Raw genomic sequence first — 16621 nt, 5'->3', positions numbered from 1 at the left:
GGGTTTGGGAGGTGCTGCCGAAGAAGCCTTGGCGAGTTGCTGCAGTGCATCTTGTAGATGGTGCACACTGCAGCCACGGTGCGCCGGTGGTGGAGGGAGCGAATGTTTAAGGTGGTGGATGGGGTGTCGATCAAGCGGGCTGCTTTGTCCTGGATGGTGTCGAGCTTCTTGAGTGTTGTTGGAGCTGCACTCATCCAGGCAAGTGGAGAGTATTCCATCACACTCCTGACTTGTGCCTTGTAGATGGTGGAAAGGCTTTGGGGAGTCGGGAGGTGAGACACTCGCCGCAGAATACCCAGCCTCAGTCCTGCATTCTGTACTAGACTAAACTAGTCTATATGCTGCACCATGTGGGTCTATTAAGGATTTAAAATGACAGCTAAGCTAGCCACATGCCAGGATCGCTCTCACCCACACCCTTCTTCCACCCCAGCCATGCATGGAACAACGCTCTGAATTCGTAGAGTGTCTCTAATGTAAGGAAGCGTCCCGAGGCACTTCGACAGATGGACATTAGGAAATCCAGGGTGAAGCCCAAACTCCATCCCCCTCCCCCACCACCACCGTGCTATTACCTTGACAACAACGCCCGGAGGCTGCTGGACAGCGATGCACTTCATCACATGGTCTGCCGGCCTGGATTCTGAAAGCAGAACTTCAGTCTTCACCCTCGTTTTATTGACTGAAATGGTGAAGAAACTGCAGTAAATATATAAAGCGTGAAACAATCCTGCTTTGCACCGGCCTCAGCCATGTGCTTCTCAGAAACCTCTTCAAGGATCGTGTGTGCGAGCGTATTGGGAGGAAGAGGGCTCTCCCTCGTAATTTCTCTCCATCTTTTTTATACAGAATTACATCGAGTGTACATAAGAACATAAATAGGAGCAGGAATCGGCCATTCGGCCCTTCGAGCCTGCTCCACCATTCAATAAGATCGTGGCTGATCCTCGACCTCAACTCCACTTTCCCGCCCGATCTCCATATCCCTCGATTCCGCGAGAGTCCAAAAATCTATCGATCTCAGCCTTGAATATACTCAACGACTGAGCCTCCCCAATCCTCTGGGGCAGAGAATTCCAAAGATTCACCGCCCTCTGAGTGAAGAAATTCCTCCTCATCTCAGTCCTCAATGGCCGACCCCTTATCCTGAGACTGTGACCCCTGGTTCAATATCTACACAATCTCTCCTCACAGGACAGCCCTCTCATCCCAGGAATCAATCTAGTGAACCTTCGTTGCTCCGCCTCTAAGGCAAGTATATCCTTCCTCAGATACGGAGACCAGAACTGTGCACAGTACTCCAGGTGTGGTCTCACCAAGGCCCTGTACAATTGTAGCAAGACCTCCTTACTCTTATACTCCAAACCCCTTGTAATAAAGGCCAACATGCCATTTGCCTTCCTTATTGCTTGCTGTACCTGCATGCCAGCTTTCTGTGTTTCTTGCACGAGGACACCCAAATCTCTCTGAACACCAACATTTGAAAGTTTCTCACCATTTAAAAAATATTCTGTTTTTCTATTCTTCCTACCAAAGTGAATAACCTGACATTTCCCTACATTATACCCCATCTGCCACCTTACTGCCCACTCACTTAGTCTATCGATATCCCTTTGCAGACTCTGTGTGTTCTCCTCACAGCATACTGTCCCACCTAGCTTTGTATCATCATACGGCACAGAAACAGGCCATTCGGCCCATCTGGTCCGTGCCGGTGTTTATGCTCCACACCAGCCTCCTCCCACCCCTCTTCATCTCACCCCATCAACACCAGCCTCCTCCCACCCCTCTTCATCTCACCCCATCAACACCAGCCTCCTCCCGCCTCTCTTCATCTCACCCCGTCAACACCAGCCTCCTCCCACCCTTCTTCATCTCACCCCATCAACACCAGCCTCCTCCCACCCCTCTTCATCTCACCCCATCAACACCAGCCCCCTCCCACCCTTCTTCATCTCACCCCGTCAACACCAGCCTCCACCCACCCCTCTTCATCTCACCCCATCAACACCAGCCTCCTCCCACCCCTCTTCATCTCACCCCATCAACACCAGCCTCCTCCCACCCCTCTTCATCTCACCCCATCAACACCAGCCTCCTCCCACCCCTCTTCATCTCACCCCATCAACACCAGCCTCCTCCCACCCCTCTTCATCTCACCCCATCAACACCAGCCTCCTCCCACCCCTCTTCATCTCCCCCCATCAACACCAGCCTCCTCCCACCCCTCTTCATCTCACACCATCAACACCAGCCTCCTCCCACCTCTCTTCATCTCCCCCCATCAACACCAGCCTCCTCCCACCCCTCTTCATCTCACCCCGTCAACACCAGCCTCCTCCCACCCCTCTTCATCTCACCCAGTCAACACCAGCCTCCTCCCACCCCTCTTCATCTCACCCCGTCAACACCAGCCTCCTCCCACCCCCTTCATCTCACCCCATCAACACCAGCCTCCTCCCACCCCTCTTCATCTCACCCCATCAACACCAGCCTCCTCCCACCCACTTCATCTCACCCCATCAACACCAGCCTCCTCCCACCCCTCTTCATCTCACCCCATCAACACCAGCCTCCTCCCACCCCTCTTCATCTCACCCCATCCACACCAGCCTCCTCCCACCCCTCTTCATCTCACCCAGTCAACACCAGCCTCCTCCCACCCCTCTTCATCTCACCCCATCAACACCAGCCTCCTCCCACCCCTCTTCATCTCACCCCATCAACACCAGCCTCCTCCCACCCCTCTTCATCTCACCCCATCAACACCAGCCTCCTCCCACCCCTCTTCATCTCCCCCCATCAACACCAGCCTCCTCCCACCCCTCTTCATCTCACCCCATCAACACCAGCCTCCTCCCACCCCTCGTCATCTCACCCCGTCAACACCAGCCTCCTCCCACCCCTCTTCATCTCACCCCGTCAACACCAGCCTCCTCCCACCACTCTTCATCTCACCCCATCAACACCAGCCTCCTCCCACCCCCCTTCATCTCACCCCATCAACACCAGCCCCCTCCCACCCCTCTTCATCTCACCCCGTCAACACCAGCCTCCTCCCACCCCTCTTCATCTCACCCCATCGCCATATCCTTCTATTCCTTTCTCCCTCGTGTGATTATCCAGCTTCCCCTTAATGTATCTCTGCTCTTCGCCTCAACCACTCCCTGTGGTAGCGAGTTCCCCATTCTCACCACTCTCTGGGTAAAGAAGTTTCTCCTGAATTCACTATTGGATTTATTAGTGACTATCTTATATTTATAACCCTTATGTTTTGTTCTCTACCCCCCACAAGTGGAAACATCTCTACGTCTACCCTTTCATAGTCTTAAAGACCTCTATCAGCTCACCCCTCCCGTCTTCTCACACTGGGGCCCAGTTCCACGAGCACCAGTTGCCCTCTGGCACCGTGCCGAGGTGGGCATTACTCATGCCAATAAGTGAAATGTTGGCGGGCTACTCAACCACATGGTGCAGCACAGCCGAGCCTGATCCCGTCCCCGCGCATTTCCCAGCATCGGTCACTGGCCGGCGATCAGGAGTGTGAAAGCGGGCTGATTTTTCCACTTCCTAAACGATGGGCATAAGTATAGGTGTACAAGGTAGAATAGCCATTGGAACCTAGGAACAGGAGGAGGTCCATTCAGCCCCTCGAGCCTGTTCCCCCATTCACTGAGATCATGGCTGATCTGCGACCTAACTCCATCCACCCGCCTTTGCCCCATATCCCTCAATACCTCTGGTTAACAAGAATCTGTCAATCTCCGATTTTAAATTAACAACTAATCGAGCATCAATTGCCATTTGCGGAAGAGAGTTCCAAACTTTGTGTGTAGAAGTGTTTCCTAACTTCACTCCTGAAAGGTCTGGCTCTAATTTTTAGACGATGCCCCCTAGTCCTAGACTCCCCAACCAGCGGAAATAGTTTCTCTCTATCTACCCTATCTGTTCCCCTTAATATCTTAAACTTCGATCAGATCGCCCCTTAACTGTCTGAATTCCAGGGAATACAACCCTAGTTTGTGTAATCTCTCCTCGTAATTTAACCCTTGGAGTCCGGGTATCATTCTGGTAAACCTACGCTGCTCTCCCTCCAAGGCCAGTATATCCTTCCTAAGGTGTGGTGCCCAGAACTGCTCCCAGTGCTCCAGGAGTGGTCTGACCAGGGCTTTGTGTAGTGAGCTTTTAAAATATAGATCCATAGTACTCATTCTGCAATGGTTACATGAGCCTTCGAACGCTACTGAGAACTAATGTTTGCTCGTGTGTGGAATGTCCAGAGTGTAATAAACAACTTAATACATTAATGTGCACGTACAACAACACACCTTACCGCTAAACGGGCTTACGTGAGGACAACATACAGACAGAGGGAGATGCCGTACGGTGCCCACACTTGTCTTAAGTAATTAAACCTATAACAAGACACAAGACACTGGAGCTCCTGGGAAACCTCAGTCTACTCTCGCTGAGGCTAAAGTAAGCAGTCAAGACGACACGCTTGCGGCCTCCTGAGGAGTCTTTGGTACGTGAGTAAAATATCTCATATGCACTGCGTGCAAGGGGTTGTGTTTTATTATCTCTGATATAATTTAATATAAAGAGTATTAACCAGACGTTGCAATGTTTCCTAAGGAAAGGATGTATGACAATTTCCGATTCTGGCTGGCCTCCCACATTCCACCCTATGTAAACTTAAGGTCATCCAAAGCTCGGCTGCCCATGTCCTAACTCGCACCAAGTCCCGTTCTACCATCTCCCCTGTGCTCGCTGACCTACATTGGTTCCCAATTAAGCAACGCCTCGATTTCAAAATTCTCATCCTTGTTTTCAAATCCCTCCATGGCCTCCTCGCTCCCCCCCTCCCTATCTCTGTAACCTCCTCCAGCCCCTACAACCCTCCCTATCTCTGTAACCTCCTCCAGCCCCTACAACCCTCCCTAACTCTGTAACCTCCTCTAGCCCCCTACAACCCTCCCCATCTCTGTAACCTCCTCCAGCCCCTACAACCCTCCCTATCTCTGTAACCTCCTCCAGCCCCTACAACCCTCCCTATCTCTGTAACCTCCTCCAGCCCCCTACAACCCTCCCTATCTCTGTAACCTCCTCCAGCCCCAACAATCCTCCCTATCTCTGTAAACTCCCCCAGCCCCTACAACACTCCCTATCTCTGTAACCTCCTCCAGCCCCTACAACCCTCCCTATCTCTGTAACCTCCTCCAGCCCCCTACAACCCTCCCTATCTCTGTAATCTCCTCCAGCCCCTACAACCCTCCCTATCTCTGTAACCTCCTCCAGCCCCCTACAACCCTCCCTATCTCTGTAATCTCCTCCAGCCCCTACAACCCTCCCTATCTCTGTAACCTCCTCCAGCCCCCACAACCCTCCCTATCTCTGTAACCTCCTCCAGCCCCTACAACCCTCCCTATCTCAAAAATCTCCTTCAGCCCCACAAGCCCTGAGAACTCTGTGCTCCTTTAATTCTGCTTTCTTCAGCATCCCTGATTATAATCGCTCAACCATTGGCGGCCGTGCCTTCAGCTGTCTGGGCCCTAAGCTCTGGAATTCCTTCCCTAAACCTCTTGGGCCCTCTTTCCTGCTTTAAGACGCTCCTTAAAACCGACCTCTTTGACCCAGCGTTTCGTCGCCTGTCCTAATATCTTATGTGACTCGGTGCCAATTTTTGTCTTATAATGCTCCTGTGAAGCGCCTTGGGATGTTTTACGACGTTAAAGGCGCTATATAAATACAAGTTGTCATTGTTATGCTATAATAACACCCACACGTAAGGGCACTAACTTACCTAATGGCTGGCGTACGGCCCCGCCCAGCTTCCTCCCCGCCACCTCGCTGAACTGCAGCAGGCTCTTCGCCAGCCTTTTCTTCAGCTCGGCCTCTTGCTGCCGCCGGAGAGCCACTTGAGCTGCCATGACACGGCGGCGTTCCCTAAGATGCAGTCAGAGGAACAGCAGAGTTAGTAGTGAGTCTCGCACAATCAAGGTCAGAACACTTCGCACAGTCAGGGCCAGAGCACCTCGCACAATCAAGGTCAGAACACTTCGCACAATCAGGGTCAGAGCACCTCGCACAGTCGGGGTCAGAGCACCTCGCACAATCGGGGTCAGAGCACCTCGCACAGTCAGGGTCAGAGCACCTCGCACAATCGGGGTCAGAGCACCTCGCACAATCAAGGTCAGAACACTTCGCACAATCAGGGTCAGAGCACCTCGCACAGTCGGGGTCAGAGCACCTCGCACAATCGGGGTCAGAGCACCTCGCACAGTCAGGGTCAGAGCAACTCGCACAATCGGGGTCAGAGCACCTCGCACAATCAGGGTCAGAGCACCTCGCACAGTCGGGGTCAGAGCACCTCGCACAATCAGGGTCAGAGCACCTCGCACAATCAGGGTCAGAGCACCTCGCACAATCGGGGTCAGAGCACCTCGCACAATCGGGGTCAGAGCACCTCGCACAATCAGGGTCAGAGCACCTCGCACAATCGGGGTCAGAGCACCTCGCACATCAGGGTCAGAGCACCTCGCACAATCCGGGTCAGAGCACCTCGCACAATCGTGGTCAGAGCACCTCGCACAATCAGGGTCAGAGCACCTCGCACAATCGTGGTCAGAGCACCTCGCACAATCAGGGTCAGAGCACCTCGCACAATCAGGGTCAGAACACCTCACACAATCAGGGTCAGAGCACCTCGCGCAATCGGGGTCAGAGCAACTCGCGCAATCGGGGTCAGAGCACCTCGCACAATCAGGGTCAGAGCACCTCGCGCAATCGGGGTCAGAGCACCTCGCACAATCGGGGTCAGAGCACCTCGCACAATCAGGGTCAGAGCACCTCGCACAATCAGAGTCAGAGCATCTCGCACAATCAGGGTCAGAGCACCTCGCACAATCGGGGTCAGAGCACCTCGCACAATCGGGGTCAGAGCACCTCGCACAATCGGGGTCAGAGCACCTCGCACAATCGGGGTCAGAGCACCTCGCACAATCAGGGTCCGAGCACCTCGCACTATCAGGGTCAGAGCACCTCGCTCAATCCGGGTCAGAGCACCTCGCACAATCAGGGTCAGAGCACCTCGCACAATCAGGGTCAGAGCACCTCGCACAATCAGGGTCAGAGCACCTCGCACAATCGGGGTCACAGCACCTCGCACAATCAGGGTCAGAGCACCTCGCACAATCCGGGTCAGAGTACCTCGCACAATCAGGGTCAGAGCACCTCGCACAATCAGGGTCAGAGCACCTCGCGCAATCAGGGTCAGAGCACCTCGCACAATCAGGGTCAGAGCACCTCGCACAATCGGGGTCAGAGCACCTCGCACAATCAGGGTCAGAGCACCTCGCACAATCAGGGTCAGAGCACCTCGCACTATCAGAGTCAGAGCACCTCGCACAATCGGGGTCAGAGGACCTCGCACAATCGGGGTCAGAGCACCTCGCACAATCAGGGTCAGAGCACCTCGCACAATCGGGGTCAGAGCACCTCGCACAATCGGGGTCAGAGCACCTCGCACAATCAGGGTCAGAGCACCTCGCGCAATCAGGGTCAGAGCACCTCGCACAATCAGGGTCAGAGCACCTCGCACAATCAGTGTCAGAGCACCTCGCACAATCAGGGTCAGAGCACCTCGCACAATCCGGGTCAGAGCGCCTCGCACAATCAGGGTCAGAGCACCTCGCACAATCGGGGTCAGAGCACCTCGCACAATCAGTGTCAGAGCACCTCGCACAATCAGGGTCAGAGCACCTCGCGCAATCAGGGTCAGAGCACCTCGCACAATCAGTGTCAGAGCACCTCGCACAATCAGGGTCAGAGCAACTCGCACAATCAGGGTCAGAGCACCTCGCACAATCCGGGTCAGAGCACCTCGCACAATCAGGGTCAGAGCACCTCGCACAATCAGGGTCAGAGCACCTCGCACAATCAGGGTCAGAGCACCTCGCACAATCAGGGTCAGAGCACCTCGCACAATCCGGGTCAGAGCACCTCGCGCAATCGGGGTCAGGGCACCTCGCACAATCAGGGTCAGAGCACCTCGCGCAATCGGGGTCAGGGCACCTCGCACAATCAGGGTCAGAGCACCTTGCACAATCAGGGTCAGAGCACCTCGCACAATCGGGGTCAGAGGACCTCGCACAATCGGGGTCAGAGCACCTCGCACAATCAGGGTCAGAGCACCTCGCACAATCAGGGTCAGAGCACCTCGCACAATCAGGGTCAGAGCACCTCGCACAATCACGGTCAGAGCACCTCGCACAATCCGGGTCAGAGCACCTCGCACAATCAGGGTCAGAGCACCTCGCACAATCAGGGTCAGAGCACCTCGCGCAATCAGGGTCAGAGCACCTCGCTCAATCCGTGTCCGAGCACCTCGCACAATCGGGGTCAGAGCACCTCGCACAATCAGGCTCAGAGCACCTCGCACAATCAGGGTCAGAGCACCTCGCGCAATCGGGTTCAGAGCACCTCGCACAATCAGGGTCAGAGCACCTCGCACAATCAGGGTCAGAGCACCTCGCACAATCAGGGTCAGAGCACCTCACACAATCAGGGTCAGAGCACCTCGCACAATCAGGGTCAGAGCACCTCGCGCAATCGGGGTCAGGGCACCTCGCACAATCAGGGTCAGAGCACCTCGCACAATCAGGGTCAGAGCACCTCGCACAATCGGGGTCAGAGGACCTCGCACAATCGGGGTCAGAGCACCTCGCACAATCAGGCTCAGAGCACCTCGCACAATCAGGGTCAGAGCACCTCGCACAATCAGGGTCAGAGCACCTCGCACAATCCGGGTCAGAGCACCTCGCACAATCGGGGTCAGAGCACCTCGCACAATCCGGGTCAGAGCACCTCGCACAATCAGGGTCAGAGCACCTCGCGCAATCAGGGTCAGAGCACCTCGCTCAATCGGGGTCAGAGCACCTCGCACAATCGGGGTCAGAGCACCTCGCACAATCAGGCTCAGAGCACCTCGCACAATCAGGGTCAGAGCACCTCGCGCAATCGGGTTCAGAGCACCTCGCACAATCAGGGTCAGAGCACCTCGCACAATCAGGGTCAGAGCACCTCGCACAATCAGGGTCAGAGCACCTCACACAATCAGGGTCAGAGCACCTCGCACAATCAGGGTCAGAGCACCTCGCGCAATCGGGGTCAGGGCACCTCGCACAATCAGGGTCAGAGCACCTCGCACAATCAGGGTCAGAGCACCTCGCACAATCGGGGTCAGAGCACCTCGCACAATCAGGCTCAGAGCACCTCGCACAATCAGGGTCAGAGCACCTCGCACAATCCGGGTCAGAGCACCTCGCACAATCAGGGTCAGAGCACCTCGCACAATCGGGGTCAGAGCACCTCGCACAATCGGGGTCAGAGCACCTCGCACAATCAGGCTCAGAGCACCTCGCACAATCAGGGTCAGAGCACCTCGCACAATCCGGGTCAGAGCACCTCGCACAATCAGGGTCAGAGCACCCCGCACAATCAGGGTCAGAGCACCTCGCACAATCAGGGTCAGAGCAGCTCGCACGATCCGGGTCAGAGCACCTCGCACAATCAGGGTCAGAGCACCTCGCACAATCAGGGTCAGAGCACCTCGCACAATCAGGGTCAGAGCACCTCGCACAATCAGGGTCAGAGCACCCTGCACAATCAGGGTCAGAGCACCTCGCACAATCAGGGTCAGAGCACCTCGCACAATCAGGGTCAGAGCACCTCGCACAATCAGGGTCAGAGCGCCTCGCACAATCATAAGAACATAAGAAATAGGAGCAGGAGTAGGCCAATCGGCCCTGCGAGTGTGGTCTAACCAAGGTATATGGAGACCAGAACTGTGCACAGTGCCCCGAGTGTGGTCTAACCAAGGTATAGGGAGACCAGACCTGTGCACAGTGATCCAAGTGTGGTCTAACCAAGGTATATGGAGACCAGAACTGTGCACAGTGCTCCAAGTGTGGTCGAACCAAGGGAGTGCTTTGTGCATTGAGTGCTGCTGGAGTTTTGGTAAGTGGAAGAGTTCGGGCAAGTGGGAGGTGAGGGTGTGTTTTTTGCTCTGTTTTTCCCCCCACTCCCAGGCTTAGAAAGCACTACGGAAGCGGAGCAGCGAGAAGAGTCAACCAAACATGCCCCACAGACAGTATTCAAGGAGGAGGTTGGTGATCAGCTGGTTGGTTGGTTTTCTTCCTTCTCTTCTCTTTTATACCTTTAAGTTGGTAAGTCCTATTGAATAGTGGTGTGATATTATCATCTATATCCGTGCAGGGTCTTCATAACTAATAATAAGAAATTTAATTAATTTTATAGAATGGAGCAGGTGATGTGTTACTGTTGCGAGATGTGGGAGCCGGTGGACCCCATTGAGGCTCACGGTGATTACATCTGCGACAAGTGTTTGCTGCTAGAGGAACTCAAGTTCCATGTTATGGAGCTTCAGACACTGCGACACATCAGGGAGGGGGAGAAGTTCCTGGACTCTATGTTTCAGGAGATGGTCACACCTATGAAGTTAATTACTGCAGATGTAGTCTGTGGTCAGGGACAGGACGGTGTGACTACGAGTGAGGAAGGTACAGGGATCCAGGATGTAGTGTTGAAGGAGACGCAGCCCTTGCTCTTGTCCAGCAGGATCGAGGTTCTTACTCCCTGTGAGGGCGGGAGCGGGGACTGCAGGGAGGATGAGCAACCTGGCCACAGCACCGTGGTACAGGGGGCCATTCAAGTGGAGGGAGTAAAAAGAAATGTTGTAGTGGTAGGGGATAGTATCATTAGGGGGATAGATAGGGTTCTCTGCAGTCAAGAGCGGGAGTCCCGAAGGCTGTGTTGCCTGCCCGGTGCCAGGGTTAAGGACATCTCTTCTGGGCTGGAAAGAAACTTGGAGTGGGAGGGGGAGGATCCAGTTGTCGTGGTCCATGTTGGTACAAATGACGTAGATAGGACAAGGAAGACGGTTCTGTTAAAGGAGTATGAGCAGCTAGGGGTCAAATTAAAAAACAGAACCTCAAGGGTAATAATCTCTGGGTTATTCCCTGAGCCACGAGCGAATTTGGCTAGGATAAATAAAATTAAAGATTTAAATGCGTGGCTCAAAGACTGGTGTGGGAGAAATGGGTTTTGCTTCTTGGGACACTGGCACCAGTACTGGGACAGGAGGGAGCTGTTCCGTTGGGACGGACTCCACTTGGCCAGTGCTGGGACTAGAGTCCTGGCGAATCATATAACTAGGGCTGCAGAGAGGGCTTTAAACTAATTAGTGGGGGGGAGGTTTCTAGAGAGCAAATAATAGAAATGACAACAGAGAAGGTCATAGACTTAGGTAGCAGTGGGGGAATTAAAAAACAGAACGTGTCAGGAAGGGACAGAAGGTATGGAGTAAAAAGTAAAGTACTAAAAAGGGAAAAAACAGGAACTAAGTGTTACAAAACATATTTGAAAGTTCTTTATCTGAATGCACGTAGCATTCGTAACAAAATGAATGAGTTAATGGCACAAATAACTACATATGGGTATGATCTTGTGGCCATTACAGAAACATGGCTGCAGGGTGACCATTACTGGGAATTAAACATACCAGGTTATTTAACAATCAGGAAGGACAGGCAGGAAGGGAGAGGAGGTGGGGTGGCTATGTTAATAAAGGAAGGAATCACTATAATAGAGAAATGATATTGGGTCAAAGGAGCAGGATAGTGAAACAGTTTGGGTGGAGATAAGGAATAATAAGGGGAAAAAAACACTAGTGGGTGTAGTCTATAGGCCTCCGAGCAGTTGCAACTCTGTTGGACGGAGTATTAATCAGGAAATAGTTGAGGCTTGTAATAAGGGAACAGCTATAATTATGGGGGATTTTAATTATCATATTAACTGGACAAATCAAATGGGGCAGAGCAGCCTTGAGGATGAGTTCATTGAGTGTATTAGGGATGGATTTCTTGAGCATAATGTAACTGAACCGACCAGGGGGCAAGCAACCTTAGATTTGGTCCTGTGTAATGAGACAGGATTAATTAAAAATGTCCTAGTAAAGGATCCCCTTGGAATGAGTGACCATAACATGGTTGAATTCCATATTCAATTAGAGGGTGAGAAGGTTGGATCTCAAACAAGCATGCTGAGCTTGAATAAAGGAGACTATGAAGGTATGAGAGCGGAATTGATTAGAGTGGACTGGGAAAATAGATTAAAGGGTAAGACGGTACATGATCAGTGGTGTACATTTAAGGAGTTATTTTACAACTTCCAAAAAATATATATTCCACTGAGGAAAAAAGGGTGTAAAAGAAAAGATAGCCATCCGTGGCTAAGTAAAGTAATTAAGGATAGTATCCGACTAAAAACAAGGGCTTATAAGGTAGCCAAATCTAGTGGGAGGATGGAAGATTGGGAAGTCTTTAAAAGACAGCAAAAAATAACTAAAAGATTGATTAAAAAAGGGAAGATAGATTATGAAAGTAAATTAGCAAAAATTATAAAAACAGACAGTAAAAGTTTCTATAGTTATATAAAAAGAAAAAGGGTGGCTAAAGTAAATGTTGGTCCCTTAGAGGATGAGACCGGGAAATTAATGGTGCGGAACATGGAGATGGCAAAAACGCTGAACAATTATTTTGTATCAGTCTTTGCAGTAGAGGACACTAAGAATATCCCAACACTGGACAAACAGGGGGCTCTAGGGGGGGAGGAACTAAATACGATTAAAATCACTAAGGAAGTGGTACTTGGTAAAATAATGGGACTCAAGGCGGATAAATCCCCTGGACCTGATGGCTTGCATCCTAGGGTCTTGAGGGAAGTGGTGGTAGGGATTGTGGATGCATTGGTAATAATTTTCCAAAACTCCCTGGACTCAGCAAAGGTCCCGGCAGATTGGAAAACTGCTAATGTAACACCCTTACTTAAAAAAGGTGGTAGGCAGAAGGCTGGAAACTATAGACCTGTTAGCCTAACATCTGTGGTTGGTAAAATGTTAGAGTCCATTATTAAGGAGACAGTAACGGGACATTTGGATAAACATAATTTAATAGGACAAACTCAGCATGGTTTCATGAAGGGGAAGTCATGTTTGACAAATTTGCTTGGGTTTTTTGAGGAAGTAACATACAGGGTGGATAAAGGGGAACCAGTGGACGTAGTGTATTTAGACTTCCAAAAGGCATTTGACAAGGTGCCACACAAAAGATTATTGCTCAAGATAAAAAATCACGGGATTGGGGGTAGTATTCTGGCGTGGGTGGAGGATTGGCTCTCTAACAGAAAGCAGAGTTGGGATAAATGGTTCGTTCTCAGATTGGCAACCAGTAACTAGTGGTGTTCCGCAGGGGTCAGTGCTGGGTCCCCAACTCTTTACAATCTATATTAACGATTTGGAGGAGGGGACAGAGTGTAACATATCAAAGTTTGCAGATGATACAAAGATGGGAGGGAAAGTAGTGAGTGAGGAGGACATAAAAAACCTGCAAAGGGACATAGACAGGCTAAGTAAGTGGGCAGAGATTTGGCAGATGGAATACAATACTGGAAAGTGTGAGGTTATGCACTTTGGCAGGAAAAGTCATAGAGCAAGTTATTATCTTAATGGCAAGAAACTGGAAAGTACTGTAGCACAAAGGGATCTGGGGGTCCTGGTACACGAAACTCAAAAAGTTAGTATGCAGGTGCAGCAAGTGATCAAGAAGGCCAATGGAATGTTGGCTTTTATTGCTAGGGGGATGGAATATAAAAACAGGAAGGTATTGCTGCAGTTGTACAAGGTATTGGTGAGACCGCACCTGGAATACTGCATACAGTTTTGGTGTCCATACTTAAGAAAAGACATACTTGATCTCGAGTCAGTACAAAGAAGGTTCACTCGGTTAATCCTGGGGATGAGGGGGTGGTCATATGAGGAGAGGTTGAGTAGATTGGGACTCTACTCATTGGAGTTCAGAAGAATGAGAGGCGATCTTATTGAAACATATAAGATTGTGAAGGGGCTTGATCGGGTGGATGCGGTGAGGATGTTCCCAATGATGGGTGAAACTAGAACTAGGGGGCATAATCTTAGAATAAGGGGCTGCTCTTTCAAAACTGAGATGAGGAGAAACTTCTTCACTCAGAGGGTGGTAGGTTTGTGGAATTTGCTGCCCCAGAAAGCTGTGGAAGCTACATCATTAAATAAATTTAAAACAGAAATAGATAGTTTCCTAGAAGTAAAGGGAATTAAGGGTTACGGGGAGCGGGCAGGAAACTGGACATGAGTCTAGGTTCGGAATGGTCATGGCCCTGTGGGTAGTGGAGTGGGCCCAGGGGCCGTGTAGCCTGGTTCTGCTCCTACTGTGTTCTAATTCTGTGTTCGATTTCAGGAGATAGTTTTATTCCTGTTCCTGGCTGGGGTGGAGATCGCCTTTACAGAAGGTAAGTACTGTAGAAAATATAGGGACAGAGTGATCTCCTGGAAGAATTTCGATCGCCTAGATGAGTCAGAGAGGAATTTCCCAGATTTTTTTTCTCCCAAATTGGCCATTGGGCAGCACGGTGGCATAGTGGTTAGCACTGTTGCCTCAACAGTGCCAGGGACCCAGGTTCAAATCCGGCCTCAGGTGACTGTCTGTGTGGAGTTTGCACATTCTCCCCGTGTTTGCGTGGGTTTCCTCCGGGTGCTCCGGTTTCCTCCTACAGTCCAAAGATGAGCGGGTTAGGTCGATTGGCCATGATAAAAATTGACCCTTAGTGTTAGGGGGTCTTAAATACGTGGGGTTACGGGGATAGGGCTTGGGTAGGATGGTTGTCGGTGTAGGGACCGGATGCAAGGGTTTGGATGATCAGCCATGACCTCGTTGAATGGAGGAGCAGGCTCGAAGGGCCGAATGGCCTACTACTGCTCCTATCTTCTATGTTTCCATGTTTATCTGGTTTTTCGCCTCTCCCGGGAGATCACATGGGTTCGGGTGGATGGAGACTAATAGAAGATTTGAGGTTCGGATCAGATCAGCCATGATCTTATTGAATGGTGGAGCAGGCTCGAGGGGCCGATTGGCCTACTCCTGCTCCTATTCCTTATGTCCTTATGTTCCTTATGTATACGGAGACCAGAACTGTACACAGTGCTCCAAGTGTGGTCTAACCAAGGTATATGGAGACAAGAACTGTGCACAGTGCTCCAAGTGCGGTCTAACCAAGGTATATGGAGACCAGAACTGTACACAGTGCTCCAAGTGTGGTCTAACCAAGGTATATGGAGACCAGAACTGTACACAGTGCTCCAAGTGTGGTCTAATCAAGGTATATGGAGACCAGAACTGTGCAGTGCTCCAAGTGTGGTATAACCAAGGTATAGGGAGACCAGAACTGTGCACAGTGCTCCAAGTATGGTCTAACCACGGTATATGGAGACCAGAACTGTGCACAGTGCTCCAAGTGTGGTGTAACCAAGGTATATGGAGACCAGAACTGTACACAGTGCTCCAAGTGTGGTCTAATCAAGGTATATGGAGACCAGAACTGTGCAGTGCTCCAAGTGTGGTATAACCAAGGTATAGGGAGACCAGAACTGTGCACAGTGCTCCAAGTATGGTCTAACCACGGTATATGGAGACCAGAACTGTGCACAGTGCTCCAAGTGTGGTCTAAGCAAGTTATATGGAGACCAGAACTGTGCACAGTGCTTCAAGTGTGGTGTAACCAAGGTATATGGAGACCAGAACTGTACACAGTGCTCCAAGTGTGGTCTAACCAAGGTATATGGAGACCAGAACTGTACACAGTGCTCCAAGTGTGGTCTAACCAAGGTGTATGGAGACCAGAACTGTGCACAGTGCTCCAAGTGTGGTATAACCAAGGTATAGGGAGACCAGAACTGTGCACAGTGCTCCAAGTGTGGTCTAACCACGGTATATGGAGACCAGAACTGTGCACCGTGCTCCAAGTGTGGTCTAATCAAGGTATAGGGAGACCAGAACTGTGCACAGCGCTCCAAGTGTGGTCTAACCAAGGTATATGGAGACCAGAACTGTGCACAGTGCTCCAAGTGTGGTCTAACCAAGGTATATGGAGACCAGAACTGTGCACAGTGCTCCAAGTGTGGTCTAACCAAGGTATATGGAGACCAGAACTGTGCACAGTGCTCCAAGTGGGGTCTAACCAAGGTATATGGAGATCAGAACTGTACACGGTGCTCCAAGTGTGGTCTAACCAACGTATACGGAGACCAGAACTGTGCACAGTGCTCCAAGTGTGGTCTAACCAAGGTATGGAGACCAGAACTGTGCACCGTGCTCCAAGTGTGGTCTATCCAAGGTATATAGAGACCAGAACTGTACACAGTGCTCCAAGTGTGGTCTAACCAAGGTATATAGAGACCAGAACCGTGCACAGTGCTCCAAGTGTGGTCTAACCAAGGTATATGTAGACCAGAACTGTACACAGTGCTCCAAGTGTGCTCTAACCAAGGTATATGGAGACCAGAACTGTGCACGGTGCTCTAAGTGTGGTCTAACCAAGGTATATGGAGACCAGAACTGTACACGGTGCTCCAAGTGTGGTCTAGCCACGGTATACGGAGACCAGAACTGTACACGGTGCTCCAAGTGTGGTCTAACCAACGTATATGGAGACCAGAACTGTGCACAGTGCT

General features: G+C 51.3%; 1 protein-coding gene across 1 annotated transcript in view; it reads right to left on the bottom strand.

The window, feature by feature from the left end:
- LOC147085197 (uncharacterized) overlaps positions 1-16621 on the bottom strand; it is a 54098-nt gene that overhangs the window by 15073 nt on the left and 22404 nt on the right. Inside the window, exons 2-3 of the mRNA XM_085979130.1 lie at positions 5804-5946; positions 576-682 (exon numbers count right to left, since the gene is read on the bottom strand). Of these exons, the coding sequence (XP_085835256.1) occupies positions 576-682; positions 5804-5946 (250 nt within the window). The remainder of the gene's footprint in view (positions 1-575; positions 683-5803; positions 5947-16621) is intronic.

The sequence above is a fragment of the Somniosus microcephalus genome, unplaced genomic scaffold (genome assembly GCF_052327205.1).
Source record: "Somniosus microcephalus isolate GS21.2 unplaced genomic scaffold, FLI_Smic_1.0 unresolved_chr8, whole genome shotgun sequence".
In the NCBI taxonomy this organism is placed as follows: domain Eukaryota; kingdom Metazoa; phylum Chordata; class Chondrichthyes; order Squaliformes; family Somniosidae; genus Somniosus; species Somniosus microcephalus.
This window is presented reverse-complemented; position numbering and strand designations above follow the sequence as displayed.